The sequence below is a fragment of the Nerophis lumbriciformis genome, linkage group LG27 (genome assembly GCF_033978685.3).
Source record: "Nerophis lumbriciformis linkage group LG27, RoL_Nlum_v2.1, whole genome shotgun sequence".
In the NCBI taxonomy this organism is placed as follows: Eukaryota; Metazoa; Chordata; class Actinopteri; order Syngnathiformes; family Syngnathidae; genus Nerophis; species Nerophis lumbriciformis.
In genome coordinates, this window is record NC_084574.2 from 3,507,913 (window position 1) to 3,534,663 (window position 26,751).

At 39.3% G+C, this 26,751-nt stretch overlaps 1 protein-coding gene across 8 annotated transcripts in view; it reads left to right on the forward strand.

Moving 5' to 3' along the window:
- Window positions 1-26,751, forward strand: part of lrba (LPS-responsive vesicle trafficking, beach and anchor containing) — a 778,336-nt gene that overhangs the window by 395,824 nt on the left and 355,761 nt on the right. For all 8 annotated transcript variants that reach the window (XM_061923000.1, XM_061922999.1, XM_061922998.1 and 5 more), the window contains one exon: window positions 17,698-17,822. In XM_061923000.1, the coding sequence (XP_061778984.1) occupies window positions 17,698-17,822 (125 nt within the window). The remainder of the gene's footprint in view (window positions 1-17,697; window positions 17,823-26,751) is intronic.

Below are 26,751 nucleotides of genomic sequence, written 5' to 3' on the forward strand. Positions count from 1 at the left end.
CTGTGGACCAGCTCTATACTCTCTGCAGGGTCCTTGAGGGTGCATGGGAGTTTGCCCAACCAGTCTACATGTGCTTTGTGGACTTGGAGAAGGCATTCGACCGTGTCCCTCGGGAAGTCCTGTGGGGAGTGCTCAGAGAGTATGGGGTATCGGACTGTCTGATTGTGGCAGTCCGCTCCCTGTATGATCAGTGCCGGAGCTTGGTCCGCATTGCCGGCAGTAAGTCGGACACGTTTCCAGTGAGGGTTGGACTCCGCCAAGGCTGCCCTTTGTCCCCGATTCTGTTCATAACTTTTATGGACAGAATTTCTAGGCGCAGTCAAGGCGTTGAGGGGATCTGGTTTGGTGGCTGCAGGATTAGGTCTCTGCTTTTTGCAGATGATGTGGTCCTGATGGCTTCATCTGGCCAGGATCTTCAGCTCTCACTGGATCGGTTTGCAGCCGAGTGTGAAGCGACTGGGATGAGAATCAGCACCTCCAAGTCCGAGTCCATGGTTCTCGCCCGGAAAAGGGTGGAGTGCCATCTCCGGGTTGGGGAGGAGATCTTGCCCCAACTGGAGGAGTTCAAGTACCTTGGAGTCTTGTTCACGAGTGAGGGAAGAGTGGATCGTGAGATTGACAGACGGATCGGTGCGGCGTCTTTAGGAATTTCGGACGCTGTATCGATCCGTTGTGGTGAAGAAGGAGCTGAGCCGGAAGGCAAAGCTCTCAATTTACCGGTCGATCTACGTTCCCATCCTCACCTATGGTCATGAGCTTTGGGTCATGACCGAAAGGACAAGATCACGGGTACAAGCGGCTGAAATGAGTTTCCTCCGCCAGGTGGCGGGGCTCTCCCTTAGAGATAGGGTGAGAAGCTCTGTCATCCGGGGGGAGCTCAAAGTAAAGCCGCTGCTCCTCCACATCGAGAGGAGCCAGATGAGGTGGTTCGGGCATCTGGTCAGGATGCCACCCGAGCGCCTCCCTAGGGAGGTGTTTAGGGCACGTCCGACCGGTAGGAGGCCACGGGGAAAATCCAGGACACGTTGGGAAGACTGTGTCTCCCGGCTGGCCTGGGAACGCCTCGGGATCCCTCGGGAGGAGCTGGACGAAGTGGCTGGGGAGAGGGAAGTCTGGGCTTCCCTGCTTAGGCTGCTGCCCCCGCGACCCGACCTCGGATAAGCGGAAGAAGATGGATGGATGGATAAATAAAATCAGTTCCTTGTGCACAAAACTGAAAATAATACAGCTCTCCAAAAAGTGCACTCCTGCTGCTATTGGAACATCCTTCTGGGGTCCATCAGTGTGGCCTCCTCCAGGAATGACTGCACGTCCTTGTCTTGGAGGGAAAATGAGGGACAGACACAGCATAGAATTAGGGGGGAAATTAGCTGAACGTGAAGACCAGGGTGTCTGTTATTAAGTCTTTAGCATTAGTATGTGGAATTAAATGATGGAATGGATTAAGTAATGAAATTAAACATTGTACTGATATGATCCAGTTTAAGAGGTTGTTCAAACGAATAGTGCTTACAAAGTACAAAGAAGAATTATGAGAAATACTTATAAGATATTCTTCATCTCAGTATATTAATAATGACTGAATTAATTAATGACATATTACAAAACTGTTGTGTATACTAATTCACAGATGTTATTTTATTATAAAAAGGTCAGTAAATGATGTATATATTTGTAAACGCTATGAAGTGGGAAAGGGGTAGGATTAAATACGCTTCACTTCTTCCTACTCCTTTTCGGACATGATGTCAAGTGAAATGATATGAAACTGTAAGTGTGTTCATGTACGAAATAAACTAAAGAAAGAAAGAAAGCACTAGTTTATTAGACAGACCTGCAAACTCTGGAGTGGTGTAGGTCTACAAGATACCGTTAATATTATCAGACACATAGAAAAACGTTAACGTTACCGTTAGCCACTGACTATGCTCAGGTAACGTTAGTCGAGCTAACATTACTTCAGTCCTGGTTGACATAAGAGGTAACCTTATTTTAGCCTAAAAGGCTACGAGTGAGCAGATATGGAAATTAACTAGCAACAGTTAAGGTTAGTTACTCACCATCACTATCACTGGGACTGCAGGTTGAAGCAGAGGAAGAGGGGCTTGCTTCGTCATCTCTGTCGCTGCTTCTCCACGACACCTTTCTCGAACCTTCAGGTTATGTACGGCCTGAACATGTTTCATCATGCTTGTTGTACTTACCCCCCCTTACATGAGAGCGAAGCCTGGCAATAATTGCAGATAACCATTTCCTCGTCGTATTTTTTTGTAAAATGAAGCCACGCCTTGAGGCGTTTTTTTCCGGTCCATTGTTGTTGCTGCTTTTTGTATCTGCCGCCTAATGACTGAGCTACGTAATTTCCTGGGACGTGCCACAGGGCATTTCCTGTGGGACGGGATTCGAATAAAGAACCGACTGTTTTTCTTTACTATAGTGGCCTCGATAACGGGAACCGGTTCTCAAAAAGGGATTCGAGTCCACGGAATCGGTTCTTTTCTTATCGAACAACCGGGAGAACCGGTTTCGAACATCATCCCTACTGAGGAATAAACAATTTGTTGGATTTTCTGAAAAAAAATAAAAATAAACAGTCCTGACCAGTAAGGTCGTTGAAGAAGTTAAAGAAGAATGTACTTGTTTAAGTTGAGTTGAGTTGAGTTTGAGTTTATTTGGAACATGCAAGTATACAACATGATACATCACAATCTCCAGTTTCTCTTTTCAACATGTTCGAAAAGGAGTAGGAAGAAGCAGAGCTTATTTAATCCTACCCCTTTTCTTTTACATAACAGTTGCTAAAACTTTTGTTCACTTCCTGTTCTCAATTTATTCACAATATACTCCATAAGTAATCACAATAAAAATAAGTAAATAAATAATAATTGGTGAAGTAAGTTACATTTCATATGTTGAGATAAGTAAGATTATTTTGTGAGTGAAAGAATGAAAGAATGGATGAGTTAAATAAATTCAGAATGTTTATCATGGTTCTTCTTCTTTGTACTTTGTAAACACTTTAAGTTTGAAGAGTTTCTTGAAGTGGATCATATTAGTACATTGTTTGATTGCTTTGCTTAATCCATTCCATCATTTAATTCCACATACTGATATACTGAAGGTCTTAAGTGTTGTACGTGCATACAAATGTTTTGAATTACATTTCTCTCTAAGATTATATTTCTCCTCTTTTTTTGAGAAGAATTGTTGTATATTCTTGGCTAGCAGGTTATAGTTTGCTTTGTGTATCATTTTAGCTGTTTGCAAATTCACTATGTCGTAGAATTTCAGTATCTTTGATTCAATAAATAAAGGATTTGTGTGTTCTCTATATCCAACATTATGTATTATTCTAACTGATCTTTTTTGTAACACCGTTAATGAATGAAGTGTACTTTTGTAGTTATTTCCCCATATTTCTGCACAGTAACTCAGATATGGTAACACTAGTGAGCAGTAGAGAATATGAAGTGATTTTTTGTCTAGAACATGTTTTGCTTTATTCATTATTGACGTGTTTCTTGCTACTTTATGTTGTATATTTTTTACGTGAGATTTCCAGTTCAATTTATCATCAATCATTATACCAAGAAATTTGGTTTCATTTACTCTTTCAATTTCTATTCCGTCTACCGTATTTTCCGCACTATAAGGCGCACCGGATTATTAGCCGCACCTTCAATGAATTACATATTTCATAACTTTGTCCACCAATAAGCCGCCCCGGATTATAAGCCGCGCCTACGTTGCGCTAAAGGGAATGTCAAAAAAACAGTCAGATAGTTCAGTCAAACTTTAATAATATATTGAAAACCAGCGTTCTAACAACTCTGTCCCAAAATGTACGCAAATGTGCAATCACAAACATAGTAAAATTCAAAATGGTGTAGAGCAATAGCAACATAATGTTGCTCGAACGTTAATGTCACAACACACAAAATAAACATAGCGCTCACCTTCTGAAGTTATTCTTCATTCGTAAATCCTTCGAATTCTTCGTCTTCGGTGTCCGAATTGAAAAGTTGCGCAAGCGTGGGATCCAAAATGGCCGGTTCCGTCTCGTCGAAGTCATCGGAGTCAGTGTCGCTGTTGTTGTCCAGTAGTTCTGTGAATCCTGCCTTCCGGAAAGTTCGGACCACAGTTGTGACCGAAATATCTGCCCAGGCATTTACGATCCACTGGCAAATGTTGGCGTATGTCGTCCGGCGCTGTCTGCCCGTCTTAGTGAAGGTGTGTTCGCCTTCGGAGCTGCGTGAAAAAAGCCACCCGGCCTCTTCGCGTAAACTTCCCTTAACCACTCGCTCATCTTTTCTTCATCCATCCATCCCTTCGAGTTAGCTTTTATGATGACGCCGGCTGGAAAGGTCTCTTTTGGCAAGGTCTTCCTTTTGAATATCACCATGGGTGGAAGTTTCTGGCCATTAGCATGGCAAGCTAGAACCACAGTGAAGGATGACTTCTCATTCCCTGTGGTGCGAATATTCACCGTACGTGCTCCCGTTCCACAGTGCGGTTCACAGGAATATCAGTTGCTGTGAAATACGGTAGTAATCCGTGTGCGGATGGAGAGATTGCGTCTTTTCATGAACCGGATCCTTGTCGCTTAGTAGGAGCCATTTTGTGGTCTTTACAGATGTAAACAGGAAATGAAACGTACGGTGATATCCGCGCGTTTTTTCTTCTTCTTCCGGGGGCGGGTGGTTGCTTACAGTAGAAGAAGAAGCGCTTCCTGTTCTATGGGGGCGGGTGCTTACCTTGGCGGTTGCTTGCGTAGAAGAAGAAGCGCTTCCTGTTCTACCGGGAAAAAAGATGGCGGCTGTTTACCGAAGTTGCGAGATCGAAACTTTATGAAAATGAATCGTAATAAAGCGCACCGGGTTATAAGGCGCACTGTCAGCTTTTGAGAAAATTTGTGGTTTTTAGGTGCGCCTTATAGTGCGGAAAATACGGTATTTGTATTTGTGTTTGACTTTCTCTTCTCTTGTTTAGCATTCATTTTGTTGACTACAAAACAGCAATTGGGCCATAAAACTCTCAATCAATGCTATACCAATGGTTAATGCTATAAAATTCAAAGCGTTGAACAGAAGAGCAAACTGGCCCAAAAGGTGGCGCCATAGCATAAACAACGTGGAAAGAAAAATCCCTAAAATAGCCACACCGTTTTATAAGCAGCGGGGGTCAAAGTGTAGGGAAAAAATAGCGGCTTTGAGTCGGCAATTTACGAACTTCTGTCTCCGAAGCAAGGACGGTGACTTTTGCACAGGGCCAGTTAAATGAAACTGGGCTTTTGCGGGTTCAGTGCCTTGCTCGAGGGCACTTTGACAGTATAGGAAGTGTTTTGAGCCTTCCGCCAACCCCCCCCCACCCAATTGAAAGACGCGGAGTGTGTGTCCCGTGCAGATTTCCTGGCGGCGACAAAGGCGACGCTCCGTGTTTGCATGTGATAGTCCCCCGCTCGCAAATGGCCACTTCATCATCCTGCCTGCCACGCCATTCATCTGAGGAAAATAATTATCGCGCTCCGAAACGGGACGCACTTGTCCCTCATCTCTCGCAGGCGCCGCTCGGGGGAGGCGGGCGTCCTATATGCGACGCACACAATGCGCACTCATCCATCAGGGAACGGGAGCCGTGAGTCGGGAGTAATTAGTCACGGCGTGCACGGAGGACAACCTCTGCCAGTCAAGAGGGAGGGGACGCCACAATGACGGCGAAAGAATCCCGCTCATCAATCGCCGGCGAGAGCGGCGGCGTAACGAGAAAGGAGACGAACAGAGAGCGCACGCCGCGCGCCGACTGTGCTCCTCCGCAAAGATGATCAATTATTCAGAGCTCGTTACATCCTGCCAGGCCACGATTTACCCAGGCGCCATCCTTCAAAATAACAACAATTTAAATAACAAAGGCGGGTGCGGTGGGGGGGGGGCTCCATCAGGACGTGCCGTGGATCACTCCGACCACTTGTGTAATTACTAATTAGTTTGCTCGTAAAAGACGTCTGGGCGGCCTTCTCGTTAAGCCGCTGTAGTGCCATTATGGTGAGGAAAGACCACTACGAGGGTCCTCCCCATACCATCATATTGGTACTGCTTTTCAATAGTTTTCTAAATAAAGGGGACCACAACAAATGGCATTATTGGCTTTATTTTAGCAACAAATCTTAGGGTACATTAAACATATCAATCAATCAATGTTTACTTATATAGCCCTAAATCACAAGTGTCTCAAAGGGCTGCACAAGCCACAACGACATCCTCGGTACAGAGCCCACATAAGGGCAAGGAAAAACTCAACCCAGTGGGACGTCGATGTGAATGACTATGAGAAACCTTGGAGAGGACCGAATATGTGGGGGTCACCTGACATAATATTGTGAGAGTCCAGTCCATAGTGGATCTAGCATAATAGTGTGAGAGTCCAGTCCATAGTGGATCTAACATAATAGTGTGAGAGTCCAGTCCATAGTGGATCTAACATAATAGTGTGAGAGTCCAGTCCTCGGTGGATTTAGTATAATAGTGAGAGTCCAGTCCATAGTGGATCTAACATAATAGTGTGAGAGTCCAGTCCTCGGTGGATTTAGTATAATAGTGAGAGTCCAGTCCATAGTGGATCCAACATAATAGTGTGAGAGTCCAGTCCATAGTGGATCTAACATAATAGTGAGAGTCCAGTCCATAGTGGATCTAACAAAATAGTAAGAGTCCAGTCCATAGTGGATCTAACATAATAGTGAGAGTCCAGTCCATAGTGGATCTAACAAAATAGTAAGAGTCCAGTCCATAGTGGATCTAACATAATAGTGAGAGTCCAGTCCATAGTGGATCTAACATAATAGTGAGAGTCCAGTCCATAGTGGATTTAACATAATAGTGTGAGAGTCCAGTTCATAGTGGATCGTACATAATAGTGAGAGTCCAGTCCATAGTGGATCTAACATAATAGTGAGAGTCCAGTCCATAGTGGATCTAACATAATAGTGAGAGTCCAGTCCATAGTGGATCTAACATAATAGTGTGAGAGTCCAGTTCATAGTGGATCTAACATAATAGTGAGAGAGTCCAGTCCATAGTGGATCTAACATAATAGTGAGAGTCCAGTCCATAGTGGATCTAACATAATAATGTGAGAGTCCAGTCCATAGTGGATCTAGCATAATAGTGTGAGTCCAGTCCATAGTGGATCTAGCATAATAGTGTGAGTCCAGTTCATAGTGGATCTAACATAATAGTGTGAGAGTCCAGTCCATAGTGGATCTAACATAATAGTGTGAGTCCAGTCCATAGTGGATCTAACATAATAGTGTGAGAGTCCAGTCCATAGTGGATCTAACATAATAATGAGAGTCCAGTCCATAGTGGATTTAACATAATAGTGAGAGTCCAGTCCATAGTGGATCTAACATAATAGTGTGAGAGTCCAGTCCATAGTGGATCTAACATAATAGTGTGAGAGTCCAGTCCATAGTGGATCTAACATAATAGTGTGAGAGTCCAGTCCATAGTGGATCTAACATAATAGTGAGAGTCCAGTCCATAGTGGATCTAACATAATAGTGTGAGAGTCCATCAGGACGTGCCGTGGATCACTCCGACCACTTGTGTAATTACTAATTAGTTTGCTCGTAAAAGACGTCTGGGCGGCCTTCTCGTTAAGCCGCTGTAGTGCAATTATGGTGAGGAAAGACCACTACGAGGGTCCTCTCCATACCATCATATTGGTACCGCTTTTTAATACTTTTCTAAATAAAGGGGACCACAACAAATGGCATTATTTTAGCAACAAATCTTAGGGTACATTAAACATATCAATCAATCAATGTTTACTTATATAGCCCTAAATCACAAGTGTCTCAAAGGGCTGCACAAGCCACAACGACATCCTCGGTACAGAGCCCACATAAGGGCAAGGAAAAACTCACCCCAGTGGGACGTCGATGTGAATGACTATGAGAAACCTTGGAGAGGACCGAATATGTGGGGGTCACCTGACATAATATTGTGAGAGTCCAGTCCATAGTGGATCTAGCATAATAGTGTGAGAGTCCAGTCCATAGTGGATCTAACATAATAGTGTGAGAGTCCAGTCCATAGTGGATCTAACATAATAGTGTGAGAGTCCAGTCCATAGTGGATCTAACATAATAGTGAGTGTCCAGTCCATAGTGGATCTAACATAATAGTGAGAGTCCAGTCCATAGTGGATCGAACATAATAGTGAGAGAGTCCAGTCCATAGTGGATCTAACATAATAGTGAGAGTCCAGTCCATAGTGGACCTAGCATAATAGTGTGAGAGTTCAGTCCATAGTGGATCTAACATAATAGTGAGAGTCCAGTCCATAGTGGATCTAACATAATAGTGTGAGAGTCCAGTTCATAGTGGATCTAACATAATAGTGAGAGTCCAGTCCATAGTGGATCTAGCATAATAGTGTGAGTCCAGTCCATAGTGGATCTAGCATAATAGTGTGAGTCCAGTTCATAGTGGATCTAACATAATAGTGTGAGAGTCCAGTCCATAGTGGATCTAACATAATAGTGTGAGTCCAGTCCATAGTGGATCTAACATAATAGTGTGAGAGTCCAGTCCATAGTGGATCTAACATAATAGTGAGAGTCCAGTCCATAGTGGATTTAACATAATAGTGAGAGTCCAGTCCATAGTGGATCTAACATAATAGTGTGAGAGTCCAGTCCATAGTGGATCTAACATAATAGTGAGAGTCCAGTCCATAGTGGATCTAGCATAATAGTGTGAGTCCAGTCCATAGTGGATCTAGCATAATAGTGTGAGTCCAGTTCATAGTGGATCTAACATAATAGTGTGAGAGTCCAGTCCATAGTGGATCTAACATAATAGTGTGAGTCCAGTCCATAGTGGATCTAACATAATAGTGTGAGAGTCCAGTCCATAGTGGATCTAACATAATAATGAGAGTCCAGTCCATAGTGGATTTAACATAATAGTGAGAGTCCAGTCCATAGTGGATCTAACATAATAGTGTGAGAGTCCAGTCCATAGTGGATCTAACATAATAGTGTGAGAGTCCAGTCCATAGTGGATCTAACATAATAGTGTGAGAGTCCAGTCCATAGTGGATCTAACATAATAGTGAGAGTCCAGTCCATAGTGGATCTAACATAATAGTGTGAGAGTCCAGTCCATAGTGGATCTAACATAATAGTGTGAGAGTCCATCAGGACGTGCCGTGGATCACTCCGACCACTTGTGTAATTAATAATTAGTTTGCTCGTAAAAGACGTCTGGGCGGCCTTCTCGTTAAGCCGCTGTAGTGCAATTATGGTGAGGAAAGACCACTACGAGGGTCCTCGCCATACCATCATATTGGTACCGCTTTTTAATACTTTTCTAAATAAAGGGGACCACAACAAATGGCATTATTGGCTTTATTTTAACAACAAATCTTAGGGTACATTAAACATATCAATCAATCAATGTTTACTTATATAGCCCTAAATCACAAGTGTCTCAAAGGGCTGCACAAGCCACAACGACATCCTCGGTACAGAGCCCACATCAGGGCAAGGAAAAACTCAACCCAGTGGGACGTCGATGTGAATGACTATGAGAAACCTTGGAGAGGACCGAATATGTGGGGGTCACCTGACATAATATTGTGAAAGTCCAGTCCATAGTGGATCTAACATAATAGTGAGAGTCCAGTCCATAGTGGATCTAACATAATAGTGAGAGTCCAGTCCATAGTGGATCTAGCATAATATTGTGAGAGTCCAGTCCATAGTGGATCTAACATAATAGTGTGAGAGTCCAGTCCTAGGTGGATCTAGTATAATAGTGAGAGTCCAGTCCATAGTGGATCTAACATAATAGTGTGAGAGTCCAGTCCATAGTGGATCTAACATAATAGTGAGAGTCCAGTCCATAGTGGATCTAACATAATAGTGAGAGTTCAGTTCATAGTGGATCTAACATAATAGTGAGAGTCCAGTCCATAGTGGATCTAACATAATAGTGTGAGAGTCCAGTCCTCGGTGGATTTAGTATAATAGTGAGAGTCCAGTCCATAGTGGATCTAACATAATAGTGTGAGAGTCCAGTCCTCGGTGGATTTAGTATAATAGTGAGAGTCCAGTCCATAGTGGATCCAACATAATAGTGTGAGAGTCCAGTCCATAGTGGATCTAACATAATAGTGAGAGTCCAGTCCATAGTGGATCTAACATAATAGTGAGAGTCCAGTCCATAGTGGATCTAACATAATAGTGTGAGAGTCCAGTCCATAGTGGATCTAACATAATAGTGAGAGTCCAGTCCATAGTGGATCTAACATAATAGTGAGAGTCCATGTATTATTAATTTACTTGTTCATTTACTGTTAATATCTGCTTACTTTCTGTTTCAACATGTTCTATCTACACTTCTGTTAAAATGTAGTAATCACTTATTCTTCTCTTCTTTGATACTTTACATTAGTTTTGGATGATACCACACATTTAGGTATGGATCCGATACCAAGTAGTTACAGGATCATACATTGGTCATATTCAAAATCCTCATGTGTCCAGGGACATATTTACTGACTTTATAAACATAATATAAATTAAAAAATATATATTTTGTGACAATAAAAAATATTGATGTAGTAATAGTAGTATCGACTAGATACGCTCTTGTACTTGGTATCATTACAGTGGATGTCAGGTGTAGATGTTTGTTTACATTGTGACGGCGGTGAGCTATTGTATCCTCCTACGGTGTGTAGTGAAGCATGTTTAGCCATTCCTCGTCCTGCAGTGATAATAATACTTTTAAGAAACTTACATTAGTTGTCGCCATGGAGGCGAGGATTAGTGATTTAGAAGTAGCTAAAACACTGCAGACTGCGGATGGATGTCTTAAAGCACCTCTTCCTGAGGGTGTTTCAGTGTTATAACTTCACTTTTATCTTTACTTTTTACGCCAAAATGCGTCCGTTCTCCCTTTTCTGTCTACACCCTGTGTCTGCTTGTAAGTACTCCGTGTGTGTGTGTGCGCTGCCGAACGTGCTCCTCTGCTCGGTCCCCTCTCCAGCGCTGATATTTGTACTTATTCCTATGTATAGAATGAATTGTTCATCTTTTGTTAACACTTACACTGTGTACACTGTATGTACTTGTATAGCCTGGCTAAAACTATTCTAATACAGGCTTGTGCTGGGCTCTCCTGAGGATTAAGATAAAGTCGGCCTGTTTTTTTTTCGGTTTTAAAAGACCCGTTTTAACAAATTGTAGTTCTTTTCTGGTGCAAAGCCCTCTCTTACCCGTTAAAGCCCCCTTGTGTGATGCTTGGTATCGGAGCCAAAGATTAGTGAGGCGCCTCCGGCAAGGGAACATAAAGTAGGTGTGCTGGGGTTCCTTCATCAGCGCTCCCAACTATAAGTCCTCTTCCTCTGTCCGGGGGCTGCACATGTATCACGTCTGGCTATTAGCTAGTGAAGCTTAAATTCCTGTTGTTGACCTTTTTAGATGAAGATGTTTGTACAACGCAGTGCAGTTGGGTTGCTGAGCACATGTGAGGCGAGCGGAGCAAAGCCTCTGGTGCCATGCAGGCCCGGGTTCTACTTCTTGCTAAAAGTCTTCTTGGTTAAGATATATATATATAAAAAATATTTGACTTTCAGTGAATTCTAGCTATTGTTGCGTTTTGGACCAGTTGTTCCTCCCAGGGAATTCAAGTCACAATTCGCTCCCAAGTTCTTTCCGACACTTAAAGCTGAGTTGAAAAACCACCAGAGACAGAATAGGTATTTTGTTGTATATTCTCAAAGCTTTGCCAATATACATTGATTGAGACCAGTCTAACCCTAGAACATTCTATTGCGCCTCCCAAAATGGTCTGTCTTCCCGATCCCACCACCCTCTCTCTCGTCCCATCTCTGTAGACAAAACAAATGCTAGTCAAAACACATTCCAAAGAACTCAAGGTTAACACACACAGTATACTTGCTGACAGAGCATCAAGAGAAGAAATGGAAAACACGAGCTGTTTTCAAATATGACAAAGAAATGGAAGAAGTACAACTTAAATTCGGATGTATGTAAATATCTGCCTCCGACAATTCCCCCTTCAGATCTTCTAAAAAGATCTTTATCACTAGTACAACACTTCTAAAATACGCCCCTCTTTGAGCATATATATATATATATTTTTTTTTATTACATATATATATATATAATAAATTATTATTTATTTATATATATATATATAAATAAATAAAAGAAATACTTGAATTTCAGCGTTCATTTATTTACACATAAACACACACATAACACTCATCTACTAATTGTTGAGTTAAGGGTTGAATTGTCCATCCTTGTTCTATTCTCTGTCGCTATTTCAGAACACACACATTATACAAATACACATTATAAAATCAATAAGAAAACGGGAGCTCTAATTTGGGAGTCTGAATTAGGATTAGGATTTTTGTATTGATTACTGCAGCTGTGCACTGGATTCATTCACAAATACAAACTACAACTCACAAACACTTTAGAGTTAGGCTCCACCATCAGAATGTGTACTTAAACTTATAAAGATCACATGGATATTATTCAGTGAGTTGATTCACCAAAACTAACCTGTTATACAGGAGGAAAAAGCACACAGGACGTTTCAATTGTTCACAGACTGGTCGCGCTCATCAGAATGACAAGACACTTCCGGTCTGCAGGTGATAGCATTCAATTGGGAAGAAACGCCCTACTGCCCCCTACTGACCAATGTGAATACTGATAAATGTGGAATGACAGCTCCAAAAAACGAATTCAAACCACAAAATAAAATAAATAAATCAACACAAAAATGTGACACATTATGGGTGGGTCACATATGCATGTACAGTAGATGGCAGTATTGTCCTGTTTAAAAGTGTCACAACATTGCTGTTTACGGCAGACGAACTGCTTTACGGTAGACGAAGACTTGACTGCTGTTGTGTGTTGTTGCCGCGCTGGGAGGACGTTAATGAAACTGCCGTACAATAAACCCACATAAGAAACCAAGAACTCGCCCTCGATCATTAGCTGTTTATATTGTGGGAAAGCGGACGTGTGAACAGGCTGTCAACACGTCACTCAGGTCCGCATGGAGCTGGAGGGGGCGTGGCCTGAATTTCGGGAGATTTTCGGGAGAAAATTTGTCCCGGGAGGTTTTCGGGAGAGGCGCTGAATTTCGGGAGTCTACCGGAAAATCCGGGAGGGTTGGCAAGTATGATGTCACATCAAAACTATGAATGTGGAGTTATGTACTTAACAAAAAAAGTTTTATATTCTAGTTTCTTCAAAATAGCCACCCTTTGCTCTGATTACTGCTGTGCACACTCTTGGCATTCTCTCCATGCACTGAAAAAAGTCAGTGTTCAAAAACAAGAAAAAAAAAATACAAAAGTTAGGGGTATTTTACTTGAACTAAGCAAAATTATCTGCCAATAGAACAAGAAAATTTGGCTTGTCAAGACTTTCCAAAACAAGTCAAATTAGCTAACTTCAATGAACCCAAAAATAGCCTAAAATAAGTATATTCTCACTAATAACAAGTGCACTTTTCTTGGTCGAAAAACAATTAGACCTATGTTGAAAAACATTCTTAAATGAAGTAAATGCTAGTGCCATTATCTTGACATAATGATATGCGCTCGGCATTACATTTCTTGAAACCAGCAAACTTATACTAAAAACTAATTTATTGTTCTTAATGGAAAGGCAACAAGGCAAGCGCTTGTTACTCTCGGGGTCTCCTAGCCGCTCAGGCAAATCATATTGTCTAAAAATGCATTTTTCCATGGATAACATGACATCATCGCGCCAAGTGCGTGCTCTTTCAGTCAATTAGTGCGCATATATACAGCCCGGCCCCCGGACAAACATTTTTTTCATTGTAATTTTGAGGAATTTATCTGAATGTCCATGAACTATTTCTGTTCAAAATAGTTAGAAATGTTAAATGTTTAAATATAAACTGTCAGTTTACTGTACTGTGCCAACTGTACTACTATATGAGTACGTATGTTCTATTGTTTCATTGAAAATAAAACAGCAAAGTCCATTTGGCTGTCATCTGTTTTAATTATGAGACACAATTGTGTCAAAGTCATGATTTTTTTATTTCATGCTTGAAATAAGAAATGATGACTTTAAAAAAGTAGTTTTATACTTGTGAGTGTTGATGACACAGCTTTGCAACACTTGATATTCTAGTTTCAAGCATGTTTTACTCAATATAGGTCATCAAATCTCAGCAACAAGCTGTAATATATAATATATATACGCAACATTATTAATATTGCTACTACGGATAATTTTAACAAAAACTCCTCAAAACAGCCCACTACCTATAATATGGGCTTTTTAAACATAAGATCATTGTCTCCCAAAACGTTATTTATTAATGAGGTCATTAGAGACAACAATCTTGGCTCAAACCAGACGATTTTTTTGCGCTGAATGAGGCAACTCCTCCTAACTATACGAATGCACATATTGCCCGTCCCCTTAAAAGGGGTGGGGGGGGTCGCACTAATATACAATGAAAACTTGAACCTTACTCCTAACCTAAATAATAAATATAAATCGTTTCAGGTGCTTACTATGAGGTCTGTCACACCGCTGCTTATATATATATTTAGGACCAAACCCCTTAAAACAAGTAAAACACTGCTGTAAAAATCTGCTGAGTGAGAAGAATTACTGTATCTTATCAGACAGAAAATAAGCAAATATCACCCTTATTTGAGATATTTCATCTTACTTAGATTTCACTTTTTGCAGTGTAGGTATCTACTATTTGATTTCAATATCTTAGTATTGCACAATAAAAAGGTCCCTTTAGGACCGGTTGAATTTAAAATACGATTGTATACAGGATTTATAAGAAGAGTGTCCCTCCTCCATCTCTCCATCCATTTGGGAGTCCTTGGTCTGGGAAACCTTGAAGAGCCCTAAGTCAAATTCTAAACCATACACTGCAAAAAGTCAGTGTTCAAAAACAACAACAGAAATTCCCAAAAATTAGGGGCATTTTACTTGAACTAAGCAAAATTATCTGCCAATAGAACAAGAAAAATTGGCTTGTCAAGACTTTCCAAAACAAGTAAAATTAGCTAACCTCAATGAACCCCAAAAATAGCTTAAAATAAGTATATTCTCACTAATAACAAGTGCACTTTTCTTGATAGAAAAAACAAATATGAGACATTTTGTCTCTCAATATGTTGAAAAATATTCTTAAATGAAGTAAATGCTAGTGCCATTATCTTGACATAATGATATTACATTTCTTGAAACCAGCAAACTTATACTAAAAACTAATTTATTGTTCTTAATGGAAAGGCAACAAGGCAAGCGCTTGTTACTCTCGGGGTCTCCTAGCCGCTCAGGCAAATCATATTGTCTAAAAATGCATTTTTCCATGGATAACATGACATCATCGCGCCAAGTGCGTGCTCTTTCAGTCAATTAGTGCGCATATATACATATATCATTTTTTTAAATTGTAATTTTGAAGAATTTATCTGAATGTGCATGAACTATTTCTGTTCAAAATAGTTAGAAATGTCACGTGTTAAATGTTTAAATATTAACTGTCAGTTTACTGTACTGTGCCAACTGTACTACTATATTTATTGTTCTTAATGGAAAGGCAACAAGGCAAGCGCTTGTTACTCTCGGAGTCTCCTAGCCGCTCAGGCAAATCATATTGTCTAAAAATGCATTTTTCCATGGATAACATGACATCATCGTGCAAAACAATTTTTTTTATTGTAATTTTTTAAGAATTTATCTGAATGTGCATGAACTATTTCTGTTCAAAATAGTTAGAAATGTTAAATGTTTAAATATTAACTGTCAGTTTACTGTACTGTGCCAACTGTACTACTATATGAGTACGTATGTTCTATTGTTTCATTGAAAATAAAACAGCAAAGTTTTAATTATGAAACACAATTGTGTCAAAGTCATGATTTTTTTTACTTTCATGCTTGAAATAAGAAATGATGACTTTAAAAAAGTAGTTTTATACTTGTGAGTGTTGATGACACAGCTTTGCAACACTTGATATTCTAGTTTCAAGCATGTTTTACTCAATATAGGTCATCAAATCTCAGCAACAAGCTGTAATATATAATATATATACGCAACATTATTAATAATGCTACTACGGATAATTTCAACAAAAACTCCTCAAAACAGCCCACTACCTATAATATGGGCTTTTTAAACATAAGATCATTGTCTCCCAAAACGTTATTTATTAATGAGGTCATTAGAGACAACAATCTTGGCTCAAACCAGACGATTTTTTTGCGCTGAATGAGGCATCTCCTCCTAACTATACGAGTGCACATATTGCCCGTCCCCTTAAAAGGGGTGGGGGGGTCGCACTAATATACAATGAAAACTTGAACCTTACTCCTAACCTAAATAATAAATATAAATCGTTTCAGGTGCTTACTATGAGGTCTGTCACACCGCTGCTTATATATATATTTAGGACCAAACCCCTTAAAACAAGTAAAACACTGCTGTAAAAATCTGCTGAGTGAGAAGAATTACTGTATCTTATCAGACAGAAAATAAGCAAATATCACCCTTATTTGAGATATTTCATCTTACTTAGATTTCACTTTTTGCAGTGTAGGTATCTACTATTTGATTTCAATATCTTAGTATTGCACTATAAAAAGGTACCTTTAGGACCGGTTGAATTTAAAATACGATTGTATACAGGATTTATAAGAGTGTCCCTCCTCCATCTCTCCATCTATTTGGGAGTCCTTGGTCTGGGAAACCTTGAAGAGCCCTAAGTCAAATTGTAAACCATACACTGCAAAAAGTCAGTGTTCAAAAACAACAACAAAAATTCCAAAAAATTAGGGGCATTTTACTTGAACTAAGCAAAATTATCTGCCAATAGAACAAGAAAATTTGGCTTGTCAAGACTTTCCAAAACAAGTAAAATTAGCTAACCTCAATGAACCCCAAAATAGCTTAAAATAAGTATATTCTCACTAATAACAAGTGTACTTTTCTTGGTAGAAAAACAATTAGACCTTTTTTGCTCAATATGTTGAAAAATATTCTTAAATGAAGTAAATGCTAGTGCCATTATCTTGACATAATGATATGCGCTCGGCATTACATTTCTTGAAACCAGCAAACTTATACTAAAAACTAATTTATTGTTCTTAATGGAAAGGCAACAAGGCAAGCGCTTGTTACTCTCGGGGTCTCCTAGCCGCTCAGGCAAATCATATTGTCTAAAAATGCATTTTTCCATGGATAACATGACATCATCGCGCCAAGTGCGTGCTCTTTCAGTCAATTAGTGCGCATATTCACAGCCCGGCCCCCGGCCAAACATTTTTTTCATTGTAATTTTGAGGAATTTATCTGAATGTGCATGAACTATTTCTGTTCAAAATAGTTAGAAATGTTAAATGTTTAAATATTAACTGTTAGTTTCCTCTGTGATAACCGCTTCAACAAATAGTCACCAGCATTAAAGGAGAGACAGGCAGGCTTTGACTGAAATCTAACGTAAAGTGGAATATTTTATACTAAAGATACAAAAGCGGAGCCACAAAGCTGGCTTTATGCGTACGCCGAGCGCTGGTGCCACACCATGCTGGCCGCTAATGGCTAACACATGTGCTACCTCTGTCTCGCTGCAGCCGACCAAGAGAGTTCTGGCGCCTGGACTACTGGGAGGACGACTTAAGGCGGCGACGCCGCTTCATCAGGAACCCCTTCGGCTCCACCCACTCCGAGGCCACGCTGAAAGCCGCCACCGAGCACGGTCAGTAGATGCAAGTCCACCCTGGTCACAGAAGCACTCGCTCCTTGGCTTTGTTCAGTTTCGGTGTTGGTTAGCATGCTCACACCTTCAGTGGTGATGTGAGCAGCAGTGAAACCTTTGAAAAATCTCTTTTCTTTCCTTTCTTTGCTTCAAAACAGTGGCTGTTATCAATGGTAAGTCGCATTTCCCTACCTTTCCTTCTAGACCCAACATGTGAATTGCCCTTAAATCATACTTGCCAACCTTGAGACCTCCGATTTCGGGAGGTAGGGGGTGGGGGCGTGGTTAAGATATATATATATATATATATAAGAAATACTTGACTTTCAGTGAATTCTAGCTATATACAGGTAAAAGCCAGTAAATTAGAATATTTAGAAAAACTTGATTTATTTCAGTAATTGCATTCAAAAGGTGTAACTTGTACATTATATTTATTCATTGCACACAGACTGATGCATTCAAATGTTTATTTCATTTAATTTTGATGATTTGAAGTGGCAACAAATGAAAATCCAAAATTCCGTGTGTCACAAAATTAGAATATTACTTAAGGCTAATACAAAAAAGGGATTTTTAGCAATGTTGGCCAACTGAAAAGTATGAAAATGAAAAATATGAGCATGTACAATACTCAATACTGGGTTGGAGCTCCTTTTGCCTCAATTACTGCGTTAATGCGGCGTGGCATGGAGTCGATGAGTTTCTGGCACTGCTCAGGTGTTATGAGAGCCTAGGTTGCTCTGATAGTGGCCTTCAACTCTTCTGCGTTTTTGGGTCTGGCATTCTGCATCTTCCTTTTCACAATACCCCACAGATTTTCTATGGGGCTAAGGTCAGGGGAGTTGGCGGGCCAATTTAGAACAGAAATACCATGGTCCGTAAACCAGGCACGGGTAGATTTTGCGCTGTGTGCAGGCGCCAAGTCCTGTTGGAACTTGAAATCTCCATCTCCATAGAGCAGGTCAGCAGCAGGAAGCATGAAGTGCTCTAAAACTTGCTGGTAGACGGCTGCGTTGACCCTGGATCTCAGGAAACAGAGTGGACCGACACCAGCAGATGACATGGCACCCCAAACCATCACTGATGGTGGAAACTTTACACTAGACTTCAGGCAACGTGGATCCTGTGCCTCTCCTGTCTTCCTCCAGACTCTGGGACCTCGATTTCCAAAGGAAATGCAAAATTTGCATGGTTGGGTGATGGTTTGGGGTGCCATGTCATCTGTTGGTGTCGGTCCACTCTGTTTCCTGAGATCCAGGGTCAACGCAGCCGTCTACCAGCAAGTTTTAGAGCACTTCATGCTTCCTGCTGCTGACCTGCTCTATGGAGATGGAGATTTCAAGTTCCAACAGGACTTGGCGCCTGCACACAGCGCAAAATCTACCCGTGCCTGGTTTACGGACCATGGTATTTCTGTTCTAAATTGGCCCGCCAACTCCCCTGACCTTAGCCCCATGGAAAATCTGTGGGGTATTGTGAAAAGGAAGATGCAGAATGCCAGACCCAAAAACGCAGAAGAGTTGAAGGCCACTATCAGAGCAACCTGGGCTCTCATAACACCTGAGCAGTGCCAGAAACTCATCGACTCCATGCCACGCCGCATTAACGCAGTAATTGAGGCAAAAGGAGCTCCAACCAAGTATTGAGTATTGTACATGCTCATATTTTTCATTTTCATACTTTTCAGTTGGCCAACATTTCTAAAAATCCCTTTTTTGTATTGGCCTTAAGTAATATTCTAATTTTGTGACACACGGAATTTTGGATTTTCATTTGTTGCCACTTCAAATCATCAAAATTAAATGAAATAAACATTTGAATGCATCAGTCTGTGTGCAATGAATAAATATAATGTACAAGTTACACCTTTTGAATGCAATTACTGAAATAAATCAAGTTTTTCAAAATATTCTAATTTACTGGCTTTTACCTGTGTGTGTGTGTATATATATATATATATATATATATGTGTATATGTATATATGTGTATATGTATATATGTGTATATGTATATATATGTATGTATATGTATATATATATATGTATATGTATATATATATATATATATATATATATATATATATATATATATATATATATATATATATATATATATATATATTCCTTGTGGACTAATTGACTGAAAGAGCACACACTTGGTGCGATGATGTCATGTTATGGATGGAAAAATGCAAGAAATGTAATGGCGAGCGCATATCATTATGTCAAGATAATGGCACTAGCATTTACTTCATTTAAGAATATTTTTCAACATATTGAGCAAAAAGGTCTCATATTTGTATTTTCTACCAAGAAAAGTGCACTTATTATTAGTGAGAATATACTTATTTTAAGGTATTTTTGGATTCATTGAGGTTAACTAATTTTACTTGTTTTGGAAAGTCTTGACAAGCCCAATTTTCTTGTTCTATTGGCAGATAATTTTGCTTAGTTCAAATAAAATACCCCTCATTTTTGTATTTTTTTTTCTTGTTTTTGAACACTGACTTTTTGCAGTGTGTTTCCTTTTGTTTATCCATCATCTCATTTTCCTCCGTCACTGGTAGGGGAAAAGACGGCAGGAGTGGTCCAGTTTGCGGAGGGAGTCTGAGAGTATATCATTAAAATAAGTCGCTGACACCGTCTTCTCCTGACGTAACCTTTCGTCTTGTTTTAGCCGACCCGACATTTGTTGCGGAAGTGCGGCTGGAGATGAGAACGCGGGGCCGAGTTTCCAAGCGGAGCGCAAAGGTCATATCTGGCTGTAATTATGTTCATCACATGCACTGGAGGGGGGGCGAGGAAGGGGGTAGGGGGGGGCGAAGAGAAAGTTCTCTAACTTCATTTGTAGTCAAGGATCAGACTCAACGTTGACTAATGTTCTCCTGAAAACTTCTTCTTTTTTTTTGAACCAAGTCATGTTTTTCTTTAGATTTCTATGTTAAGGACTTGAACAACTGCCGTCATTCATACTGTGCCAAGATGCTGTTTACCACTGGAACGTACCACCTTTCCCAGGGCGGGCGGGGGTGTGCGCCGGGCTTTAACCCGCAAACGCTAATAATATCTCTCGGTAATCAATACCTCCAATCGCTCGCTTCCCGCGTCGAGACTCATTTGTTGACGTGGACAAAATGTGATCGCAGCCGTACAAGAAAGGTCGTGGAGTGGTAAACGAGGTTTGTGTGATGAGTTATGAGTTTTAAATTCCCTGCTTTGAAGTGAACACAGCCCACACTGCAAAAAGTGAAATCCAGAGGTGGGTAGTAACGCGCTACATTTACTCCGTTACATCTACTTGAGTAACTTTTGGGATAAATTGTACTTCTAAGAGTAGTTTTAATGCAACATACTTTTACTTTTACTTGAGTATATTTATAGAGAAAAAACGCTACTTTTACTCCGCTACTTTTATCTACATTCAGCTCGCTACTCGCTACTAATTTTTATCGATCTGTTAATGCACGCTTTGTTTGTTTTGGTCTGTCAGACAGACCTTCATAGTGCCTGCGTTTCAACAAATACAGTCACTGGTGACGTTCACTCCGTTCCACCAATCAGATGCAGTCACTGGTGACGTTGGACCAATCAAACAGAGCCAGGCGGTCACATGACCTGACTTAAACAAGTTGAAAAACTTATTGGGGTGTTACCATTTAGTGGTCAATTGTACGGAATATGTACTGTACTGTGCAATCTACTAATAAAAGTTCCAATCAATCAATCAAAAGTGTGAAGGAAAAAAGACCATTTTTTTATTTCAACCGTAAACCCCGTCACAAGCCTAAAGACTGACTGTACAGTTCCTGTCTTCACAATAAAAGTGCCGCTCCATCGCGCCTGCGCTTTCAAAATAAGAGTCTCCGAAAGCCTTCGCAAACAAGCTAGCAAGCTACGGAGTTTGCCGCCAATGTATTTCTTGTAAAGTGTATAAAAACGAATATGGAAGCTGGACAAATAAGATGCCAAAAACCAACCACTTTCATGTGGTATTAGACAGAAAGGAGGAACTTTTTTTCTCCTCCATTTGAAAACGTGGACGTTTGTCATCACTACTGTCTGATTACAATCAATGCAAGTCATCAGAATCAGGTAATACACCAACTTATATTCTAGTCTTCATGAAAGAAAGGAATCTATATGTGTTAAACATGCATGTATATTCATTAAAACACCTTTAACATGTAAACAAAAACGGCCAAAAATATATATATAAATTATATATTGTATATATCAATGTATGTATATATATATATATATATGTGTGTGTGTGTGTGTGTATGTATATATATATATATATATATATATATATGATATGTGTGTGTATGTTACTCATCAGTTACTCAGTACTTCAGTAGTTTTTTTACAACATACTTTTTCCTTTTACTCAAGTAAATATTTGGGTGACTACTCCTTACTTTTACTTGAGTAATAAATCTCTAAAGTAACAGTACTCTTACTTGAGTACAATTTCTGGCTACTCTACCCACCTCTGGTGAAATCTAAGTAAGATGAAATATGTCAAATAAGGGTGATATTTGCTTATTTTCTGTCTGATAAGATAATTCTTCTTACTATGCAGATTTTATGTTAGAGTGTTTTACTTGTTTTAAGTGTTTTAAATGATCTCAGTAAGATATTACAGCTTGTTGCTGAGATTTGATGACCTATATTGAGTAAAACATGCTTGAAACTAGAATATCAAGTGTTGCAAAGCTGGGTCATCAACACTCACAAGTATAAAACTACTTTTTAAATTATTAAAAAGACAGTCAGAAAGCGGCTTGAAGATGGTCTGTAAAACAATCGATGCAAAAAATAAAACATAAAACTTAATAAAATTACAATAAAAAAATGAAATAAAATTGTATTTTTTTAATTTTATTTTTATAACATTTTACAATAATATACTATTAAAAATAATAAAATGGCCCCTTTAAAAAGGTTGTATTTTTATTTTATTTTTCTACATTTATAACACTTCCTTGTGGTCTACATAATATGTAATGGTGGTTTTGGCCAAAACTACTTTTTTAAAGTCATCATTTCTTACTTCAAGCATGAAATAAAAAAATCATGACTTTGACACAATTGTGTCTCATAATTAAAACAGATGACAGCCAAATGGACTTTGCTGTTTTATTTTCAATGAAACAATAGAACATACGTACTCATGTAGTAGTACAGTTGGCACAGTACAGTAAACTGACAGTTAATATTTAAACATTTAACATTTCTAACTATTTTGAACAGAAATAGTTCATGCACATTCAGATAAATTCTTAAAAAATTACAAAAAAAAATTAAAAAATTTGCACGATGATGTCATGTTATCCATGGAAAAATGCATTTTTAGACAATATGATTTGCCTGAGCGGCTAGGAGACCCCGAGAGTAACAAGCGCTTGCCTTGTTGCCTTTCCATTAAGAACAATAAACTAGTTTTTAGTATAAGTTTGCTGGTTTCAAGAAATGTAATGCCGAGCGCATATCATTATGTCAAGATAATGGCACTAGCGTTTACTTCATTTAAGAATATTTTTCAACATATTGAGCAAAAAAGTATTTTTTTTTTCTACCAATAAAAGTGCACTTGTTATTAGTGAGAATATACTTATTTTAAGCTATTTTTGGGTTCATTGAGGTTAGCTAATTTGACTTGTTTTGGAAAGTCTTGACAAGGCAAACTTTCTTGTTCTATTGGCAGATCATTTTGCTTAGTTCAAATAAAATACCCCTAATGTTTGTATTTTTTTTTTCTTGTTTTTGAACACTGACTTTTTGCAGTGTAGGACCAAAGCACACATACTGTACAGCAGATTTGATATAAATATTTTAAAAAAAAAAATCTCAAATTTAGTTGGTGCAGCTCATACTATATTCCGGAAAATAGGGTTCATTGAAATGAAGCTAAAAAATAAATTGTGTGATGAAGCGACTATGCGATCATTTTCAACAACTCATTATTTTTGACAGACAAATTTAGAACATTTGTTACATTACAGAAACAAGCTCCCGCAGTATTATATTTGTATATTTATATTTATATATAAATATGTCAAATAAGGGTGATATTTGCTTATTTTCTGTCTGATAAGATAATTCTTCTCACTAAGCAGATTTTATGTTAGAGTGTTTTACTTGTTTTAAGTGTTTTGCTCCTAAATGATGTCAGTAAGATATTACAGCTTGTTGCTGAGATTTGATGACCTATATTGAGTAAAACATGCTTGAAACTAGAATATCAAGTGTTGCAAAGCTGTGTCATCAACACTCACAAGTATAAAACTACTTTTTTAAAGTCATCATTTCTTATTTCAAGCATGAAATAAAAAAAATCATGACTTTGACACAATTGTGTCTCATAATTAAAACTTTGCTGTTTTATTTCCAATGAAACAATAGAACATACGTACTCATATAGTAGTACAGTTGGCACAGTACAGTAAACTGACAGTTCATATTTAAACATTTAACATGTGACATTTCTAACTATTTTGAACAGAAATAGTTGATGCACATTCAGTTTTTCTTAAACTGTTCAACAATTTGCTCACGCATTTGTTGACAAAGTGGTGACCCTCGCCCCGTCCTTGTTTGTGAATGACTGAGCATTTCATGGAATCTACTTTTATACCCAATCATGGCACCCACCTGTTCCCAATTAGCCTGCACACCTGTGGGATGTTCCAAATAAGTGTTTGATGAGCATTCCTCAACTTTATCAGTATTTATTGCCACCTTTCCCAACATCTTTGTCACGTGTTGCTGGCATCAAATTCTAAAGTTAATGATTATTTGCAAATATGTTGTCTTTGTAGCATATTCAACTGAATATGGGTTGAAAAGGATTTGCAAATCATTGTATTCCGTTTATATTTACATCTAACACAAATTTCCCAACTCATATGGAAACGGGGTTTGTATTTGTCAAGTATAAAATAATTATGGTGGAATTAAAAACTTACAGATAAAAGTCTCCAAGGCAGAAAGAATCCAGTAACAATCGTGTTGGCATCATTCAACTTACCGTGTCATGAGCTTCTTTTAATGAAATAGTGCGGGCTCTAAGTTTTGCCACAAAACCCACTCCATTTCAACTTAAAGACAGCATAACTGCCCTAAACAGTAAGTCCTTGATAGATTGATTGATATTAGTACTGTATTTTTCGGAGTATAAGTCGCTCCGGAGTATAAGTCGCACCGGCCGAAAATGCATAATAAAGAAGGAAAAAAACATATATAAGTCGCACTGGAGTATAAGTCGCATTTTTTGGGGAAATGTATTTGATAAAAGAACGATACCGATTATTTCTGATATTACATTTTAACGCATTCAGCGGCCGATAAGGCCGATATTATCGGACATTTCCAGTTCATATGTTCTTAATATTCAGTGTTTTATTGTTTATAGGTAATATTGTGAATCCAAATTCTTTATTTTCATATACATTCTGAGTCTCTCATTAAGTGAAAAAACTATAAAATTCCATTATGTTTTTTTAAGATTGTCTGTCGTTTTTGGCATTCTATCAGACATTGTCTGATCTGAAAAATCAATCAATCAATCGTTTACCGTATTTTCCGCACCATAAGCCGCCCTGGGTTATAAGCCGCGCCTTCAATGAACGGCATATTTCAAAACTTTGTCCACCTATAAGCCGCCCCGTGTTATAAGCCGCATCTAACTGCGCTAAAGGAATGTCAAAAAAACAGTCAGATAGGTCAGTCAAACTTTAATAATATATTAAAAACCAGCGTGATGTGGGCGCGCATGGAGTCGTATATCAACATGGACGGAGCTGCGTGAAAAAAGCCACCCGGCCTCTTCGCGTAAACTTCCCTTAACCACTCGCTCATCTTTTCTTCATCCATCCATCCCTTCGAGTTAGCTTTTATGATGACGCCGGCTGGAAAGGTCTCTTTTGGCAAGGTCTTCCTTTTGAATATCACCATGGGTGGAAGTTTCTGGCCATTAGCATGGCAAGCTAGAACCACAGTGAAGGATGACTTCTCATTCCCTGTGGTGCGAATATTCACCGTACGTGCTCCCGTTGTATCCACAGTGCGGTTCACAGGAATATCAAAAGTCAGTGGAACCTCGTCCATGTTGATAATGTTCTCTGGCCGGATCTTTTTTTCAGCTATCTTGTTTTTACAATATGCACGGAAAGTAGCCAGCTTTTCTTGAAAGTCTTTAGGCAGTTGCTGTGAAATAGTAGTCCGTGTGCGGATGGAGAGATTGCGTCTTTTCATGAACCGGAAACCTGTCGCTTAGTAGGAGCCATTTTGTGGTCTTTACAGATGTAAACACACAAAGGAAATGAAACGTAATATCCGCGCTTCTTCTTCTTCTTCTACGCGGGCGGGTGGTTGCTTACAGTAGAAGAAGAAGCGCTTCCTGTTCTATGGGGGCGGGTGCTTACCTTGGCGGTTGCTTGCGTAGAAGAAGAAGCACTTCCTCTTCTACGGGGAAAAAAGATGGCGGCTGTTTACCGTAGTTGCGAGACCGAAACTTTATGAAAATGAATCTTAATATTAATCCATATATAAAGCGCACCGGGTTATAAGCCGCACTGTCAGCTTTTGAGTAAATTTGTGTTTTTTAGGTGCGGCTAATAGTGCGGAAAATACGGTATTTACAGTATGTACCGTATTTTTCGGAGTATAAGTCGCTCCGGAGTATAAGTCGCACCGTCCGAAAATGCATAATAAAGAAGGAAAAAAAACATATATAAGTCGCACTGGATTTTTGGGGGAAACAGCAAGAATAGACATTTGAAAGGCAATTTAAAATAAATGAAGAATAGTGAACAACAGGCTGAATAAGTGTACGTTATATGAGGCATAAATAACCAACTGGTATGTTAACGTAACATATTATGGTAAGAGTCATTCAAATAACTATAACATATAGAACATGCTA